The sequence below is a fragment of the Xenia sp. Carnegie-2017 genome, unplaced genomic scaffold (assembly GCF_021976095.1).
Source record: "Xenia sp. Carnegie-2017 unplaced genomic scaffold, XeniaSp_v1 HiC_scaffold_26, whole genome shotgun sequence".
Lineage (NCBI taxonomy): Eukaryota > Metazoa > Cnidaria > Anthozoa > Malacalcyonacea > Xeniidae > Xenia > Xenia sp. Carnegie-2017.
This window is the reverse complement of record NW_025813489.1, coordinates 382,080-402,753: the sequence shown is the minus strand read 5'-3', so window position 1 is coordinate 402,753 and position 20,674 is coordinate 382,080. Positions and strand designations below refer to the sequence as shown.

Below are 20,674 nucleotides of genomic sequence, written 5' to 3'. Positions count from 1 at the left end.
TTCAATTTGTTTGTGTATTTGAATTTGCGTTTGTGTATTTGAATTTGTGTTTGTGTATTTGAATTTGTGTTTGTGTATTTGAATTTGCGTTTGTGTATTTGAATTTGTGTTTGTGTATTTGAATTTGCGTTTGTGTATTTGCGTTTGTGTATTTGAATTTGCGTTTGTGTATTTGAATTTGCGTTTGTGTATTTGAATTTGCGTTTGTGTATTTGAATTTGCGTTTGTGTATTTGAATTTGCGTTTGTGTATTTGAATTTGTGTTTGTGTATTGCACTTCTGGGCCACCGTAGGAATCCAAAATGAAAACAAATATACTTTGATTTTTCACGGTCAGTAATCATTATCGTCTTTGTATTTTTGTTATATAAAACATGCATTGTTAACATAACAATTTGATTTTAAAGAACCATCAATGCTGATGACTCCTGAATCACCAGATCTTGCAAACCTTAAAAAATCTACCATAAAAGGTGCATAAAATTTTTTATGTGAATTATATTTAAATAAGTAGTAAGTTATGTTTCATTAATTGAAAATGATTTTTTTTGTAACACTTGTTGACGTAATAAATTTATTACCAGTTTTAAAATAATGAATAAAATTAAATTTTCTAAAGAAATACATGAAAATTTTCTTTGTATGAGTAAAGTGGGTTTTGTTTTGTAAGTGTCGCCGTATAAAGTCGCTCATTGTGGATTCATTTATTTATTCATTATTTGTTAACCGTCATGGCTAACTTCTAAAATAAATGTCGATTTCTTCTTTGGAAAGAACGCAGGAAACCTCGGGAATAGCACTCCTCATTTTCACAGACCATTCCTTCGTGTTCTTTTGAACTTCTTTAACACGATTCTATGCGAGGAAAGCAAGCTCTTTTACGATTTGGCATTTCAATAAAAATCACGAGTTTTTTTTTTAATTCATTACAACACAACAAAAATACAACGCATGCGTCGATTGGTTTGCTTAAATTTCATTAGGGAGCTTTAGCAAAGAGTACGAATTACGTCATTTTGGCGCGAAAACATTGTGACATCAACAACTCGTAGCCGTCATCAATCTGAGTACGATATCTATGATGTCTTTTAAAGAAACGAAAGTAGGTATATTTATTTATTGTGCAAGAACTTAGTTTACAATACTTTTTTTGACCTTCCAAGCTTTATTTCAGTATCTTTTTATGAAAGCAGGTTTACAATAAAAACGAAAATACGAGCAGAAAAACTTCCATGTATCTGGGACGCAAAGTGAATTATAAAAAGACAATAAAGTAATGCAAATATACAATCCATAAAAGGTAGAATAATGAAGATTTTTCTCTCTAAACAGTCCTATACCAACGCAAAATCAGTATTACGAATTCATCGATATTATTATTAACAAATAGAGCCGTAGCTGCTTCTCAAAATGCGGTGTTTTTCACAGGAAAAAGCTCGTTCTGTTGTTTAAGGCTAAAACAACCATTTGACGACGCGACAACGACCACGAACTTCCTCGTGCCATTCCCTTACACGGTCAAACTTCGTACACGTAGTCGTACTCTTGCTAAAGCTCGCTATTAAGTTGAAGATTTTAAGTTTCAGTTGAGCAGATTAAGTTTTCATTAGTCTGTGCAAACCAATCTGTGATCAATCAATTAAATCAATTAAAGAGAATGTTGCAAATCGATCATGAATACATTAATGAGGGGGGGGGGTTAAGAAATTTCCTTGAAATTTTGTTTGGCATTATTGTTATTTTATAAAAGAAAAGAATTTTTCCATGTTTACACAGGTTTATGCAAACCACAGAGACGTTTGTAAAAACTCTCGAGCAGGTTCAAACACGGCAAATATCTTTTATGATAAATAGAGGTGAAAAAAAAACATTACCTCTATTATAGTCTTGTGTTTCAGAACACGCTCACACCCATTACGTAAAAATGATTTTAAAGATTCTTCTTCACGCTTCAACTCTACTTCTGTTGATTTTAATCTTTACATAATTGAGGTAACATAAAAAATGAAAATATCACGATTATTTGAAGTAAAATTCATGATGAAATCCCGTAACAGTCAAAATGAAACATGCTCATAATTACTTTCTCCTCAAAGTACCTTTTTTTGGCATCCTCGAGTTTCTTTCGTTTTCCCGACATTTCTGTTTGATTATCCAATCTCAATCGATCTATCAGATTACGCTGATCTTCAATTCCGTCGGACAAAATTTTTAATTCTTCGTCGTATTGCTGAGAAGAATCAATGATCAACATTCACGTAGAGATAAAGTTTAGAAAGTTTCGATGCACGATAAACGAGAAGTAGCCAGATTTTGCAATACAGCAAGTATTTCAGGCAGACGTTAATTTGCAAAGGTAAACAGTTTGAAAATCCTGTACCGAATTGAAAATTATACGAAAAAAATTTTCCGAAAGTGGATTACTTTGGAATACGCGATCAAAAAATGTAGACAAATGGAACGCCAAAAATGTTTCAAAAACTGATCAAAGCGCCACATTCCATCGGAAGTGACGCTGCCACATTATAAACCGCGTTCGTGTGCAAGTCACTGATCTGATAATAGACTGGATATAGCTTCTACAGGTATCAAAAGTGAAGCCTAATTATATATGCAAAATTCACTTCCGGTTACCACGGCGAGATACACATTACTTTAAAAATGTATGGCGGATAACGTTTACAAACATGGATTTTCGAATATTTAAGACCTTTCGCGACTCCTTACTAACCTTAAGTATTAGTCATGGATATAAAAGGTTATGCGAATCGATTTGACATCAAAATGATTCCTATAGCTGTAGAATATCGACGTTAGTGTTGATTTAAAAGTTGTACATGCGAGAATGTATTTTGTCCCATCGTTGCCAATGCAAGATAGTTCACTGCTTGCTTTCCAATTTCTGAGGCATTTATGATCTAGTATACGTTTCAGTTCTTTAGAAATGGGGTGAGTTACTTTTTTTATCATTCTTTCTTTATGTTGAGAGATTGTTGACATTTTATTTTTACTGTAACTTCATTTTTTCATGAGCAAAATACTACTTACGCTTAAACAAGACAAGTTTATTTAGTTTCTTTCGCACTTTATCTTTAGTTTCCATTTCTGTAGTTGTTTTTCTCAAATGGTAAACTCGCAATTTGCTCTTAATTATTTAAAGAAGTATGATTTTCATCGACATTAAAATCCCACAAATGCGTTCTACACACATTAGGACACTTTAGTAAACTGCTTTTGAAACATCAAGGTAATTTAGCCAGCCAGGTATGAATTTGGAGGCCCTTTAAGAGTGCAAAAGCTGGGTGCATTGTTTAATCTTTATAATCATCTTGGTTTTGGTTTGTCTCTTAAGCAGATTTAAATTATTACCAGCAACATAAGACTGTGTCCACAGTTTATAATTATAAGTGTATCCAATTGTATCCAGTATATCAGTTTCACATTGTCTTGTGCTAATTCCTTTACAGCCATGAATACTGCTTCTCAGCAATAGTTTATTGTCTACAGCTGTAAATTGTTCAACTTATCGATTATTAAAGTCACACTTTACAAGTGGAATAAAGCTCTTGTCTTTCTTATTACTACAAGACTCAAGACTGATGATCAAACTATTGCTGAAAAGGATTCTAATGTCAACTGCAATTCATATTTATACCATCTCTAACTACATTCATATCTTAAGAATAATTTTAATCTTTTGGAAAAATATTTAAGGCATTAATATTACATTCATACAACTATGATCTTCTGGAATTTGCTTAGCACTTAGAAGAGGAAAATGAAATTTACTGAATGTAAAAAGGCAGTAATATCGTACATGGCTGGCTATATTGCCCAGATGGTGCCAAAGAAAATAAACTGTCCAGTTTGTCATGAAGCAGTCGGTTAAGAAACCATAAAAATGAGTCTGCTTTCTTGACTTTAAAAGACAGGGGTAATTTGTTTAAGCCAACAGCAAGTGTTATAGTAATATGCAATGAAACAGAGAGATGCTTTCAGAGAATGTTGGCAGCTACAAACGGAAATTTACTGCAAGGGAAAGGAATTCCTGATGGTATTGCTGTGTCCGTATTAAATGGTATAGACTTGAGGACCACATTCAAGGATCTCGACGCAGACATGTTGAATACTACTGTTCATGAAAATCATATTTACTCATTAAGACCATATATAAATGTTACAGCAAGGTGCGAGTATACCATTTGAGAAAAACAACTACAGAAATGGAAACTAAAGATAAAGTGCGAAAGAAACTAAATAAACTTGTCTTGTTTAAGCGTAAGTAGTATTTTGCTCATGAAAAAATGAAGTTACAGCAAAAATAAAATGTAAACAATCTCTCAACATAAAGAAAGAATGATAAAAAAAGTAACTCACCTCATTTCTAAAGAACTGAAAGGTATACTAGATCATAAATGCCTCAGAAATTGGAAAGCGAGCAGTGAACTATCTTGCATTGGCAACGATGGGACAAAATGCATTCTCGCATGTACAACTTTTAAATCAACACTAACGTCGATATTTTACAGCTATAGGAATCATTTTGATATCAAATCGATTCCATAACCTGTTTTATCTATGACTAATACTTGAGGTTAGAAAGGAGTCGCGAAAGGTCTTAAATATTCGAAAATCCATGTTTGTAAACGTTATCCGCCATACATTTCTCGAGTAATTTGTATCTCGCCGTGGTAACCGGAAGTGAATTTTGCATATATAATTAGGCTTCACTTTTAATACCTGCAGAACCTATATCCAGTCTATTATCAGATCAGTGTTGCAAGTCCATGTACACAGTCGTACCTATTTTTAGTTTAGATTTAACCAGTTTTCAAAACAATAAATTTGCTTAAAGGGGAACTCCACCCAAAAATAATGTTGGTCTTAAAACTTTGTCTGTCCCGTGAAAATAAATATGCGGCAATTTTTTTGTTTGTTTGATTTAATATTTTCACAAAAAATGAGTTGAAATGCTGCAGCTAGGGCATCCGGTGCGTGGGAGCAGAAATATGTCAGCGGCTTGTATTGACGTCATATCGTCAATTGCTCCTCAAAGCTTTATGTAAAGTCATTGCACAGTCATAATAAACTTGCGTCAAAATGCTTCTCCTAATCACAAAATGTTTCTTTTCGAAACGTCAGAATTTTTTATTCGTAGGTATATACACAAGCAACTTTTATAGCTTACATGCAAGTATTGAGCTGGTTATTTGTATTCTGTTTTAATAGAACGGTTTCACATCCATATAGGCCATTATCGCACAGTTTCCGCACTACATATAGAACTTGAATGTCGATTAATATTATTTTTTAAAAAATACGAAGGTTTCTTTGTGTGGAAACTGTGCGTAATGCCGTTTGCTTGTCCTCTGAATTCAACCTTAACAACAGTTTCCACTGATGTGAAACCAATCTATTGCCCTTAATAAACATTGAATAATAATAAACATGGTTGTGTAACTCATTACGGTTAGAAAATAATCCTACTTAAAACCATTGTAAAAATAGCCTTTCGTGCATAGAATTAAGGTGTAGTTTCCTTGACGTAAAGTAAGAACTTATAGTTTCCTAATTATTGTACATAATTTCCCTTTTTTAAGTCACATTTGGGACGAAAATTTATTTCCTACGCACGAAACCATTGGTATAAATAGAAGTAAAATTAGAGACTACGCAGTAGAGTTGTTATTGGATAAGAAAAGTCGTACTTCTTTCTTAATCAAAATTCTATAACTAAGAATCAGAGTGCAGATCAATTTGGACGAACTAAACGAATTCTGCGACAATGGTCAACTGTTGTGTTCCGGGTTGTACAAATTACTCGTCGAAGTCAAAATCTTCAGGTGTTAGTTTCCACCTTATTCCGAAAGACCCCTCCCGTCAAAAGGCATGGATTGCTAGAATACGGAGAGAAAATCTACCTCCTCTCCAATACTGTTACGTTTGCAGCGAGCACTTTGCTCCCGATTGTTTTGAATCGGACCTGAGACAGAAACTTACACCATGGCAACCTTTAAAAAGGCGACTGAAGCGGGATGCAGTACCATCGATCTTTTCATTTGGCCCTCAACCCAGTAAAAAGCGTCTGTCTAGCGAGCATCGTACAGAGAAACGTCAGGCTGATCAAGACAAGGAGGAAGTTAGTAAAAGCATTTCTTGTTAAATTTTAATCAAGAAAAAGTTATAGCCTAAAGTATATTCTAAATATTTCTATTTTTTCTATTTTCAGCTTTCAAATATTTTAGAACAATGTTCCTCCACAAGTACAAATGTTTTCTCAGTGGTTGAGCCTGAAACAAATAACAGTTGTGATTTGGGTGCGTCTGACAGTCCTGAAGCATTGCCAACTAATTATTGCAAGCCAGAAACCAAAGATGCATCAACACAGTGTTCATTTGTTGTGAGGAGTTTACATGCCATGGAAGTCCAAACTACAATGTCGATGCTGAATACTGTGGATGCAGAGGTTCAAGTTGGGGAATCTTGCTTTGAAAGCAACACCTCAATGTATGAACAGTGCTATTCTTCTGATTTTGAAGAAGCATCATCACAGATAACAGAAGAGTCTTGTGATAATGTTCACGACGACTGGTTCTTTCAGGTGTCAGAAGACTCTACAACAGATGATGAAGCAATCCAAATTGAACCCCAAGAGGAAAAGAAATATATAGTTTTCAAGTCCTGTCTGATTAGTCTTCTTTCAAAGTGTCTTTCTTGTGGAGAGACAGTAATTGAATGTGAAGAAAACACTGTAGGTAGTTTGCTATCATTTAATCTTTTTTGTATAAATGGTCATCACACAACATGGACATCTCAACCACTCATAAGGAATGTCCCAGCTGGAAATTTGCTTTTGGCTGCATCAACTTTATTTAGTGGAAACACTTATGAAAGAATCAGCCAATTTGCATCTTTCATGAATCTCGAATTTATTGGAAAAACCAGTTTTTACAGCTTTCAAAAGCAGTATCTTTTTCCTGTTGTTGACAAAGGTTGGAAAGAGGAGAAATCAGCTGTTATTGCCGAAGCTAAGAAGTCTGGTAGTCTTAATGTGAATGGTGATGGTCGATGTGATAGCCCAGGGCATAATGCCAAGTATGGTACTTATACAATGATGGCTGACTCTGGTAAGATAGTAACTTTTAATGTTGTGCAAAGTACTGAAGTCAGTTCTTCTAATGCTATGGAGAAAGAAGCATTTGAAAGATGTCTGTCTGAAGTTGAAAAGCTAGTTCCTGTTAAGCGAATAACAACAGATAGACATGTTTCGATTGCCAGTGCTATGAAAAACAAACACCCTCATATTGATCACCAATATGATGTGTGGCATTTGTCTAAATCTGTCACAAAAAAACTAACAAAGAAGGCTAACATTAAGGGAAATGATGACTTGACCCATTGGATTAAGTCCATTTCTAATCATCTTTGGTGGTGCTCTGCAAGTTGTAACAAGAATGCAGAAGAATTGGTGGAAAAATGGAAGTCTGTCCTTAACCACATTTCCAACAAGCATTTCTGGAAGGGGAACACATATTTTCATCAATGTTGCCACCAACAATTAACAGAAAAAAAAAAGCAGAAGAAGTGGTTATCTCCTACTTCACAAGCATATATCGCTGCAGAGAAGGTGATATGTGACAAGAGGCTTCTAAAAGACCTGCGGAAGCTATCTGAGTTTTGTCACACAGGAGAGTTGGAGGTTTACCATTCCCTTTTACTGAAATATTGCCCAAAGCGAGAGCATTTTTCATTTCCTGGGATGGTAGCCCGCACTCAGTTAGCAGCATTAGATCACAACAACAATATTAAACGTGATAAAGCAGTTATTAAGTCAGGGACAAACAAAGGGCAAGACCGTTACAAAATGATTTTTGCTAAAACACAGAAGCAATGGGTTGTAAAAGCAATGAAAGAAAAGAAAGAGTACCATTACATTGATAAACTACTTGCGGAGGTTGTGAATGCATGCAAAACTGAGGAGATTGAACTTGTACATCATGGCGAGAATCTTCCAAAGAACATTTCTAAATCATGTCCACCCAGGAAAGAAGTACTTGTAAAGGAACATCAGTCTAGATTTGCATAAAATGTCAGTGGTGATGTTAGCTATGGCAATAGGTTTTGCCTTACCCATATAATATGACGTTGAATCAGTGAAGACAACTTTTGTACTACTTAAAAAATGTTCATTCTTAAATATTAACATAGCAAAACCTTTTGCTATAGCTAGTTTCACCACTGCATTACACAAACTATTCATGTAATTAATTATAGTTATATTATAACCAGTGTAATAGCCAAGCCACATTTATAATCATTTCTTTGTAAATCTGTTTTTTTTTTGTAATAAATTAATAATAATAAATGTGCATAGCATGACCTATAAATGAGCTGGCTATGCCACTTTAATATTGACATACAAAGTAATTGTAATGGGTATACCTATATCATAATAAAATACTTCATTCATTAGCATAGTGGAAGCCTTCAAATTGAAATTCCTCTGCAAGGCCAGGTGGAGGAAATGTTTCTCTAATGCGAGTAACTGCACATGATGGCAAGATGACTCTCACTTCTCTACCCAAGACACCCCAGCACCATCTTGCCAACTGTCTATATGCAATATGGCGATACAGTTTGTCTTCGGGCCCATCACATGCTACCTCATATTGCTGCTTGTACAGGTACCAAGCTGTTTGTAAAACCCACCTGTTAAGACAAACAGGCTCAAAACCAGGATGTTGTGTAATGCACAAAGGGGCTTCGGTGGTCTCATTCGTTTCTACTGCCTCTAAATTTTTGTCACAAATATTGGAAATCTCTTTGCAGCATAAACATTCCTCGTTATTATCCATTATTTGGCAGTTACCACATTGACACCTGAATATGTTAAAAGAAAGGATCTTGAAAAGTAAATGTCAAAACTTCAACAAAAATTGTATCTTACAATAAAAACTTTAAAATCTAAAGTATTATGTATGTGTGGACGTGGTCAACTTCAAAAACTGAAAACGTACTTTTGAGATAGAAACAATGGTCTAGAATAATATAACATTTTACTACACACCATTCAAGATTGTCGCGCCGAGATTCATCGTCAATATACAAAAATTCCTGTTCTTCGTTATCCACAAACTGGTGAGCTTCTTCTTGTTCATCTGCCGGCCATTCGGGCTCAAACTGATATGGCCGAATATTCTTTGTTGGATTATCTTCCATTTCACTATCGATTGATGAATTAGGCCGAGGTTCTTCCAAAAAAGCCATTATAAGCGATTGTTTTGTTTTTGTGCTAGGCTGTGCGTTATTATTTTACTTTGTTGTAAACACAACTTCAAATCGGTTTGACGATATGACGTCAAAATAATTTCCGCTGACGCTTTCTGTGCCCACGCTGCTAAGCCTCAAAACAGCTCAAATAGCGCACTTGAAGACGCGATTTTGTCAAAAATAAAATAGCTGATGTAAAAATTTCAAAAATATAGTAACCTTTGCATAAAAATGGAACTTTTAAGACCAACATTATTTTTGGGTGGAGTTCCCCTTTAACACTTCTGCCGGCATTTATATTTTCCCGCTAAAGTTTTCGCCATTATTGAAGAGCAACGCAGACATTCAAACATCAATTTTCAACGTCAAAAACTGCAGTCGAAAAGCGAAAAATATTAAGCGATTCACTGATAAAGAACTCTTCTCGAAAAACCACCATTTAAGTTCGGATCATCTGCCTGGTAAAAACCATGAATATGGCAATTTATTTTCTTTGTTGTAGCTGAGAATTGTAAATGAACAGTAAAACGGCTATAGCTTTAGTATTGACCTAACATACGAAATACAACAACGCCTTTGGTAACTCCCACTAACTAGCGCTGTGTGCTTGAGCCGGTGTTTTGATGTTTTTCCAAACCGAAACAAAAAATACAGCAAACATACGAAGTTATTGTTGATGAAAAAGCAAAAACTTCAAAAAAATCGAGTATTTTATGTATTAAAAATAACATGACGCCATTGTTGCATTGGTAACAAGATAGTCCAAGAATGACTATTTTTTTACTATAAATCGATGGTGAGCCAGGCCGCAATATCTTCTTCATCATCAAAGACGTCAAAGCGAGTTACAGAGAAACGGTATCCTTCGAAAAATCCGGCAAATAAACTTTCTAACGGAGCCTGTTTTAACAGCAGTCGGAGCCGGATTTTGCTTGGCCGGAGCGCGAGGTGAAAACGCGGAGTTTAACACAGTAAGACCGCTAAATCAAACGAATTTTCGTTTCGTCTAACAGTTCGAGTTATCGGGGTCTACTGTATTTGCAGGAACAGACAGTTAGGAGAAACTCTTCCGTTACTCATAAACACACCTTTATGTTCCAGGCCAATTCTTTTTCCACGGTGGCAGTCTTATCATTCGACCATTGCACATTATATTCCTTTTCGCTTATTTGCTCCTGCACCTATGATTATTAAATGTTAGGATTTTTTCATAAAATCCAGCCAACTTCATGAAAAATATGAAAAATAAAGAAGCATGAACACATATATTGACAAGAATACCAAGTCAAGTTTTTCCTTAAGCTTCAATGTGTCTGCGTCGTAGCGAAACGTTTCTTCAGTAAATTGCTTCTTGACTCCAAACAATTTGATCTGAAAAAAAATCCATGGATGGTCATTCGCCTCTTCCTCGATGACGAAAGAACGGAAACTTTTCGTAATGGCCAATGAACGGCGAGCAGATCTGGACATGAGAACGCCCGCCGTTAGCAGGCTGTTTTGGTTACCCCAAAAACCAATTTTGGTTACTCAAAAACCACAGTAACGAGTTTTACGCTAATTTTACATAGAGATTTCAGACCTCTTACCTCTAAATTTCTAATAGGTATTTAGTACCTAGATATTGTTGAAAAGAAACCAAAACCAAAATTTCATTGAAACCAATTCAAAGCAAACATACTGAGCTATAAAACATTGCTGTAGTTCAACAACGTACATTTCTACACCACTGAATTAAATATATCAATCGTATAATTCTACTGCACGTGTAAGCCACGTGTTACCACAAAATCTCTCGCAAAAAATCGCGTCAGGTTACGGCAAAAGTTCCTTTGCGGTAACGCAGCGGTAATATGGTTTTTTTTTACCACAATTCCGGAAAGCCAGGTCAGCACACCGCAGTATTTAGACAACATAACACAGGAAGAAGCATGCCATTATTAGAGATGTACGTTTGCAGAAGAAACAGCTCAATTTTTTTCTTATTATTTTAACCTAATATGTAATTGATATAATCAGGTGTAGACATTCCTAAAAGCTGGTTTGAGGACGAACTAGAATTCCAGTGCACGCAGCATGGCTTTTGATCGCGTCAAACCGTCCACTCGCGTAAGTACAATGTAATTGCAATATTGACAAACCGTTAAATGACCTCGAACATCCAACGACAATCTACCACCGCTCAACTGCAGCTCGTAATCATTGCCACAGGCGTTTTCAGCTGAGCTTGGGATTAGTTTTACCTGACGACATTTTTCGTTATAATGCTCAACTTTTTCAAGAACCTGCCAAAAGGCAAAACTAACAGTCGTGAGACTATCACGAAACAACTCATTTCAAACAGAGAAAACAAAAAGGACAAAGAATCTGTTCTAAGCGGTGTCCCAGTATGGACGGAGTGATGTTGTGGGGAGGGAGCAATAACTTTTAAAGACTAAAATGCTTGCCTCAATTAATAGATATGAAACCTACATAATGTACACCTTCTGTCGTTCTTAACTATGACTATTTGATAGAGTTCTGTACTATTACGGTGTTAAACCTTGACTGTTTTGCAACTTTTGTTCTGGATAGAATGTGATGGGAAATCTCATGCTATAGGGAGAAGGCACCTCGATATTAACCCCTGTATAAATTTCCCGCCAGTGGTTGTTGTCAGTAAATTTCAAATATACCTGCTCGTATTTGCGCGCATAATTCATTTCGGTCGCCCATATGTTTTCATCCAGCGAATCCCTTCTTTCCTGAAGTTTTTCCAAACTTCTCCTTTGCTTCTCAGCTTTTTGTTTCATGCGTTGCACATCAGTCGCACAAAGTTGTTGCTTTGCAAGCACTTTCTAAAAATTCCAACGAGAGAACGAAAACCTTCTTGATTCATACGATAAAAGCCTGCAATACGGTGAAAGATAAGAATATTGATCAACTGTGCAAAACCTCCAACTGCTCTTTCTCTCTTGATGTTGCTGTGTACTCCAGATCTAAGATATCAAACTTCTGTCAGTCGATATATTTTGTCAGAAGAAAATAAGTACTATACCCTACCCTTAGCCTTCGCATAATTTACAAATGGACTTATACATGGACGCAAAAATAGCGGGGGAGGGGGTGAGGCAGAAGTATTGCATGGACTATATTATACGTACGTACGTATTGAAGTGATCTATAAACATTACACAAGTAAATGGGCTTATCTACGGGTCAGCGTATAAGCGGTAGGGTTTTTCTGTGAAAGTGAGTTGAGTTTCACGATTGGGGTGACCTAACTGGACATACTCAGGATAGGGCTTGTACATGAGAGGGGTAGTTCACCCTACGCAAGTGTAAGAGGATGCCTCAAGACACCACACTGCACTTACTGAGATCATTCAATTTTTGTTTGTTCTGAATTTTTCTTTCCTCAAGTTTGAGACGATGCTTCTCGAGATCAGTGATGTAGGTGTCGAATTTAGTCCTAAGAATCGAAAACATCCCCAGTGCATGTTTCCACAAATTAATACAACGTACATGGTGGAAGCAAGATCACGGTAAATCTTCTCTTACTTGTCGAGCTCTAGTGTTCTCTTTTGTTCCACTAATGCTTCAAGCTTTGACTAGGTTAAGTATGAATATGTTAAGACTGTTAGCTACACATCTATCAACTGTGAAAAGATGGAGATAAAACGGAGGCAAAAAGGGGGAGGGTAATTTCAAAGAAAATATGAAATACAAAAGTATGTATTTATAAAAGTGGAAGCGACCCACCCCCACCAAAAGGATGAATGACAAATTTCAAACACGTAGCTCACTTTAACAAGATGCACCTTTAAAGGGATGAACGTGTATGGGAACATTTGTGGAAAATCCTTTAAATTAATTTTGCACAAATGAAGCTCCGTGCAAGAAAAATCACAGTACGAGTTTTGGCCAAATAATCTGAATGAAAATCGGAAAACCGAGCCATTCCTAGGATCGAGCCAAATTATGTAATAAATTATGTCACAGTAATTTTTCACAGTGATGGAGCTTCACCAGTGGCCAAAGTTTTGGCTCTGAACAATTTATATGAGCGATTTTCCAAAATGTTCACACATGTACGTAAAAGTACCCAACCGTTTGCGATTATTTTGCTCACACTCACATTTAGAAATAAGCAATTTGAAGTTCTCAAAATTTCACGACACAATATCTTTCCTACCGGTTCACTTTCAAGTCTCGCCAGTTCTTCCTCCAGTAGCTTGTTTTCGTGACTCAGCCCTTCGTTTTCTGGAATATGAAAATCATAAAATTGTACATTACAAAGTGACGATGCACATAATTTTTCAACAATACACATTTACCAGCAATAATTCGAGCATTAATGTTTCCTACATTAATAGAAACAGATACATGCATAAATCTTGTAGGTCACTACCAAAGGTTACAGGAATTGATGCAATGACAACTTCACTCACTCAGTTCTTCATATAGTGCTTCTGTGTACTCATCCAGATCATCTAAGTCTTGACCGTAAATAAACGCTTCGTACGCTTTCTCAAGGTAATCAAAATACAACTGCGGTAACAAGACAAAGGTGTACATAGTGAGACATTAACAGTGGCAGAAATATCTGCTGAATACAGAGATGGATCTGGAATGATCCATCATTTCGCTGACATTTACATTTCGCTTAATTGTTTGGTATATTAATACAATTCATTGGAAAATCAAGCATAAACATCCCATATATCTATGACTGTCACAGCCATATTAAACTAGGTACATTTGAAACACATGTTATCACATGTTATGGCATTCAGACTGCAAAGACATTTTGATAGAGATAAGAACTTACCTTCTCCTCCTCATTCATGGGAAACAGACATTCTTCGATGATGTCATTAACATTTTGAGCCAACTGAAAAAAAAAGAAGAAAAGGAAATCACGCTTTAAAATGTTTGGGCAAACTCATCAATCTTCAATTTCAATTTGTACAAAATTCAACCTTGACAAGTTCCATAAGCCAGTGAAGTGCACCAAGGAGCACTGGCCATGTGTGAGGTGAGCCAACATTGGATAATGATGTTTTATGAATGGTAAAGGGGTACCCTAGAGTCTTTAAAATTCTTGGTACTTCCTCGTCAGGTTTTTGTTTCAGTTTTGTATAGTTTTCCTTTGGACTGATATGGCTATAAAGGAACTGTAAAATACAACTGCAAAGTAAATTGCAAAGTTCATAGAGATTTCAGGCTCGGTAGGTCACAAACATTGTGTGAATTATGTTATACATTGATTACTAGAATGCAAATTGGAATATTTGTCATATGATAGCAATATGATGTTTTATATCAATGCTGCATCATATTAATGCTGTATTTGTTTCGATTGGATGCCCAGAAGCTGCATATAAATACTAGTATCAATTTGATTGTGAGACAGGATGTATGTTTTTCCAGAAAAAATTTGAATATATTTTCTCAAATAATACACACACTGGTCACCAACATGAAATGATTCAACAGAGATCAACATACTAACGGAAAATACTTTCAGGAACTCTTTGCTCGTTGGAATCGTCATTGTCTTCATGGAGATTGGATGCTGGTAATTGTTGACCGAAAGAAACTGAACAGACAAAAACAATTCAAAAAACTACTTTTACCATAATGCTGACATTTTAGCAAATACCTGCAATATGTCTTGCCTTTCTTTATGCTGATAAGCTGAAAGATAAATGGCAATACAAGTAACTTAACTGATGAAAATTGCTGTTTGTCAAATTGAAGATAAAGCATAATCTCACATTTATCACTAAGCGGTCTTGAGTCTTTTATCTGCATGTACGATTCACGTCCATATTGACTTGATTTTCTGCTAAAATTCAAATGAAAAAAGCACACATAACTCCCACAGTATTCACAAGTAGAAGTTCCTGTAGCACCAAGAGATAGTAAGCCAACAAAACAAATAGTTATGTTAACAACGTACTATACTGCTAATATACGTTATGGTACAAACATTTTAAATCCCATAAAGGAAACCTGCTAGCTCCAAAAGATGTTTTCGGACGCGATATGCCTGACAACCTTGCACCAGTATTGGAAAGACGATCGCCCTGACTAATCGACGATCTAGATTGCTTTTCTTTGGTCGGAATTCGGCTTCTATTGCCTTGATTTGTCGAGCCAGAAGTTGAACTCCTCATTTTATTCATTTTTTGTACGATTCGCTGAAGTAAAAAGCCAGATAACCGTCTCTCATGTACCTCGATAAACAAAAATTTCAAATTCCAAAATGCCGCTCTTTTTATTTTTATCGTCACCAGGCCACGACCAGGCCTTGGCTTGCTCGGAGCAGTGTTGCCACGCCTTGGGATTTCTCCCAAGATCTTGGGATTTTCTGCTCAAGCTTGGGATCTTGGGAGTTTTTTTCAAAATATTGTAAAATCTTGGGATATTTTGTTTAAATATTTTATAGGTAATATTATCTCGTATTATGAATTTATAAATAAGTGTGACACGTGTTTATAAATAAGCTTGACAACCTTCACACCCTCCCACTGAAGATGCCGTCTGAATCTGATGTTTATTTGAACATAATATAAGTTCTTTTACCGTGGATATTCTTTAAATTAATGTACGTGTATTCCATAAAACGCTGAAGCATTTCTTTCGATCGAAAATATTATTAATTGGTATTGCATTTCTTGGTTGTCTTTACTACTGAACAGTAGAAATCAGGAGGGAGTGAATATGGCAATAGGGCGTTTCACGAACTATATTTGATCATTTCAACACTTATATACATAAACTATCGATTTTTATGAAATTAAAATTAAAACAAAAATCAATTCATTCCAGTCTTTACATTATGCGTTCATTTGTGCGGATAATCGTGTACCCATGACAAAGGGGTCCCCCAGAAAAGATTGTGGGGGATCTTGGGATATTTTAAAGGATCTTGGGACTTTTTGCTGAAAATCTTGGGAATTTGTAAAATAGTGAGTGGCAACACTGGCTCGGAGTCTCGGACGTTGGAAGAAGTCAAGGCCACATTTGCAAAATTTGTATTTTATGGACTCCTACCTCTTAATGAAACTTTTGTATTATGCCTTTTCAGGTTTTTTCGAGTTGTTGCATATAGACAATTTACAAGAATGGTACATGGCATTCTTCGAGACAAAAGAATTCCACTTCCAGCTTGTGATTAATATGTTATTCGAAAAACTTTTAATTTAAAAATAAATAAACACTTTGCAGGGTATGAAGAGGACAATTTGTAAAATAGCATTACATTCTATATTATTTTAGGTGCTGTTTGCATGAGCCCAGCTAGTAGGGATTCAGTGCAGTGTGAAATGATTTAAGCCACTCTTGATATATTGCATCTTCGATTCACACTTATACTTGTTATACAAAACATACAAAATTACAATTCCTTTCTCTTTATTCATTCCATGCAGTCAATTCACATTTCACTGAATCCCAACTAACTGGGCTCATACCACCAGGTCCTAAAAAACTGGTTACTTTCGGTTTTTTGGACAGTTCATTATATTCTTATGGCCTTTCATCCAATTCTTGCACACAGTGCATCGAGGTGCTGCTCTCTCATTTCTCTGATTAGTGATTATTTCTTGGACAGGTGATACTTCAGCTATATCAAACAATAAAGTGAGTCAGTTCCAAAAAAAATAAGATTCAAATTAACTCAAAGAAAGTTATGCCTTTTTGTAAAACCTGGCTTAGTTGGGGGGAAATGTACAGCTGGCATGCTTTGTCTTATTGCTTTTTTTGAGATAGCTTCACTTTTTGATTGCTTTTCCAACATGGAATTCATTGGCAATGGAGTCATTTGAAAAGATCACCTTTGGCTTTTCTCAATGTTTCCTCATCAATGAGTGCAGAGCACAACACTTGATATATATCTTCAACATACCCTGGAGGAGCAATGTTGATGCTACTAGTTGATGATTCTTTATTGCTGCTGTTGTTGTCATACTCATCTATGAAATAAGATACTTCAGTAATGCGCAGCTACACAAGGTTGATCAAGTCCATATTTCTTAGTAATTAACTTCAATAATTTTCCAGGGGTGCATGCAAGCTTAGTTGGTAGTATTGTAGAAATTGAGGTTATTAAACATGGCTGATCCTATTACGTTGGCAAATCTTCTCTTGACCTAGAATCATATATGAAATAAAATTAACAGGCGTATTATCTTAAAAAACACTTACCCACTGCAAGCATATCCATATTAGAACTGCTTGCATAAGTTCTGCTACACTGAAGCTTATGTTTTGCCCCAAGCCATAAGTTCCTGTAACGACGTTTCTCTTTTTCAAGTTTTAAACAATTTTGGCATTGTAATTCACATAGCACAGCTACTTCCTAAATTAGAAACAACAGCAATACATATACAAAACAATAATTTACGTTATCCTTTACAGCACATGTCCAAAACTGATCATGATTATGATCATGATTATGATCATGTAATCATGTAATTGTTAATGTATTAAAAGCATGAACGCTAACTCCATTTTTTTTTACTACGCTCGGCAATCATATGGAAATATGCGTTCACGACCTCGTCGTTAAGCCTTGCTTGAGGTCACAGCGTTATGATGTCAGCTCTAGTTACCCGACCAATAGAAAGCTCCACGAGAAGCTCATTCGATGCACCATGACCCAGGGCCTTGTCAATCTAAAAATGGGAAACATTCATGCGGGATTGTACCGCAATGTGGAATATATAGCGAGCGTGAATGATTACGATTGCAACACACATGCAGAGTTAAGGATATAGCATGACAGGTTGGGATTGAAACAAACATGCAGAGTGAAGGATATAGCACCACAGGTTGAGGTTGAAACAAACATTCAGAGTGAAGGATACAGCATGACAGGATGGGATTGAAACAAACATGCAGAGTGAAGGATATAGCATGACAGGTTGGGATTGAAACAAACATGCAGAGTAAAGGATATAGCATGACAGGTTGGGATTGAAACAAACATGCAGAGTAAAGGATATAGCATGACAGGTTGGGATTGAAACAAACATGCAGAGTAAAGGATATAGCATGACAGATTGGGATTGAAACACACATATTTTTTCTATTTCCAACCCTAGTGTAACACCAAACGAACCAAAAAAAAGTTCCACAGTTTTGACATGCAACCTTTGTTTTTTAATTTCCTAATGTGTAGATATTATTTACAATTGTTAATCTATTGTTCACATCATTGGGATAAAGACTGTATATAGCTAGCTAATTTGAAAAATAAAGCATTGTTTTACCCATGCACCAAAATATATCAAAATAAATTCATCAAATGTTCAAGTGGTAAATTAAAGGGATATTTCTAGAGTTTTTTATTGAAGTCATACATCACAATTTTGATTACAAAAGGAGGTAATTCAATTGAAACTACAGAAAAATACAATAAAAAATGGCCAAAGAACAATTCAAAATAATATTTTCTAGTTCCATTTTATAATCAGTTTATTATACGTGTATACCTGAGTGATATCTGTGGAAGCAAGGTTTTATCTTCCTTGTTGATACTGTCTTTGCAATATAAAGATATATATGTTGAGATGACACTTAATTTTCAAATTTTATTTGAAAAGACATGAAAACATCTATTCATGAGACATATCAACATGATGAACATAAACATATGTACATATAATGGTGTAAATGATTCATGTAATCATTTTATTTCCTTCAGAATCAGATACCTTATACTCCAACCTACAATTGCCATAGAAGGTACACAGGCACAAGAGGTCAACCGCGACTCGAAATATCTAAGAGATTAGTAGAATGTCTAAGGGAATTGCACTTTTCTTGGACTAGAATCGCTGAATTATTGGGTATATCAACAAAAACATTACAACGAAGACGTGTAGAGTTTCAAATTGATGTAGAAGAATCTTCGTCTACCATAAGTGACATTGAACTTAGAGAAACAATGCAAGAGATTATGAGTGTTACTCCAGGAATAGGACAAACACGTATGGTAGGTGCACTGAGGAGCCGAAATATAAGGGTCCAACGGTCACGTGTGAGGACATTAATGCGTGAATTGGATCCAGTTGGAAGAGCACTTCGTTGGCGGGGAGCAATTCGCAGAAGAAATTACAATGTGGATTGTGCAAATGCTCTGTGGCACATCGACGGGAACCATAAAATGATTCGCTGGCGAATGGTGGTTCATACATCCATTGATGGCTACTCCAGGTTGATACCATATTTAAGCTGTGCTACTAACAACAAAGCAAACACAGTTTTAGAATTATTCCAAGATGCATGTCGTTCATATGGATTACCTTCAAGAGTGAGATGTGATCATGGACTTGAAAACGTGGGTGTTGCTCGAATGATGTTGGAGTGCCGTGGAACAAACAGGGGAAGTATCATCACAGGTGCTTCAGTTCACAACCAACGAGTTGAAAGGCTTCATAGAGATGTTACTACTGGTGTTCTAAAGGCTTATATTGATCAATTTAACATGATGGAACGTTCGGGTCTTCTTAATCCTGCCAATGAGGTACATCTTCTTGCACTACAGCTTGTTTTTGTCACAGTCATTAATCAGTCCTTACAAGAGTTTGTTAATCAATGGAATCACCATGGAATCAGTACTGAAGGAGGGCTATCGCCTTTGCAACTTTGGTCAGAAAGCATTGTAAGATGTGCAACACAAAGCAACTCAACTTTAGACAATGTACTATCAAGCAATGAAGTTGAATCATATGAAATAGAAGCACGTGATGAAATTGAAAATGTAGCTGGTGTGGTTGTACCTGAAACAACACTAAATTTAACTGAAGATCAGTTTGCCTATATTGCAGCTTTAGCAAGTCAAAACAACAACTTATTTGACAAAGTTCACACGTACATGCATGTTGTGAATGCCATTAACGCAATGTTTTAAGAATTTTTAGAAGAGTGAACCACTTTCATAAAGAAAATGTTATTACCTTTTGTAAAATAAATTTGTATGATTTTTGTCTGAGCATGCACTTAGTAATTAATTTCAACTTTAATGTTTTCATGAAAACGCACATGGTAATATACTCGATTGAATATGGTGGTGGTATAAAATATATAATTGCTTTTGAAATGAAAAGTTCGACCTTTTCTCGGTCTTACTGTACAATTTCATAGCCTCTAATACTGTTATATTAAACATCTGAATACATAATCCCATTTTAGAATTTTTCTTAGGAGGGTGCTGGGGAATTTTTTTGGAAGGTGTGCTTCCCCCTGCCACCCCCAGATAATCTGCCCCTGATGATCATGCATGTCAATGCAATTGAAGTATATATCAAGTCACACAGTAACTATGTGTAAGATTGCTCTGTAATATTCATGTAATAATATATGTAGATATGCCTGACTAATTTCAACAATTTGTCAAGCAATGTCGACTATTACA

General features: G+C 35.7%; 2 protein-coding genes across 4 annotated transcripts; one reads left to right on the top strand and one right to left on the bottom strand.

The window, feature by feature from the left end:
- Positions 1–728: 728 nt before the first annotated feature.
- LOC124453821 (kinetochore protein NDC80 homolog) lies at positions 729–16,045 on the bottom strand. Of its 3 annotated transcripts, none has more exons than XM_047004667.1 (19): positions 15,265–16,045; positions 15,027–15,094; positions 14,912–14,946; positions 14,762–14,848; positions 14,229–14,423; positions 14,078–14,140; positions 13,698–13,797; positions 13,584–13,610; positions 13,442–13,509; positions 12,808–12,857; positions 12,624–12,718; positions 12,202–12,245; positions 11,943–12,104; positions 11,409–11,552; positions 10,552–10,641; positions 10,359–10,451; positions 2,100–2,230; positions 1,875–1,977; positions 729–855 (listed from the first exon to the last, which is right to left on the bottom strand). In XM_047004667.1, the coding sequence occupies exons 1-19, from the start codon at positions 15,435–15,437 to the stop codon at positions 736–738; spliced, it is 1,848 nt and encodes a 615-aa protein (XP_046860623.1). In that variant the 5' UTR covers positions 15,438–16,045; the 3' UTR covers positions 729–735. The 3 variants fall into 3 exon arrangements, with proteins under 3 accessions (XP_046860623.1, XP_046860622.1, XP_046860624.1); XM_047004666.1 differs by having other exon boundaries at positions 15,027–15,097; positions 15,265–16,044; XM_047004668.1 differs by lacking the exons at positions 14,912–14,946; positions 15,027–15,094; positions 15,265–16,045 and having other exon boundaries at positions 14,758–14,798.
- A 3,264-nt stretch (positions 16,046–19,309) lies between these two features.
- Positions 19,310–20,184, top strand: LOC124453911. The gene has a single exon (XM_047004739.1). It carries the CDS (start codon positions 19,310–19,312, stop codon positions 20,168–20,170), a length of 861 nt encoding a protein of 286 aa, XP_046860695.1. The 3' UTR covers positions 20,171–20,184.
- The last annotated feature ends 490 nt before the right edge of the window (positions 20,185–20,674 follow it).

Bases quoted from the DNA above. Each gene is read 5' to 3' on its own strand.
- LOC124453911 (XM_047004739.1), top strand. From the start codon at position 19,310: ATGCGTGAATTGGATCCAGTTGGAAGAGCACTTCGTTGGCGGGGAGCA.
- LOC124453821 (XM_047004666.1), bottom strand. From the start codon at position 15,437: ATGAATAAAATGAGGAGTTCAACTTCTGGCTCGACAAATCAAGGCAAT. The intron at 14,141-14,228 runs GTTGAATTTTGT...TTTTTTTTTCAG, and splicing joins GGCTTATGGAACTTGTCAAG to TTGGCTCAAAATGTTAATGA. The intron at 10,642-11,408 runs GTTTGTCAATAT...ATTTTTTTTCAG, and splicing joins ATGTTCGAGGTCATTTAACG to ATCAAATTGTTTGGAGTCAA.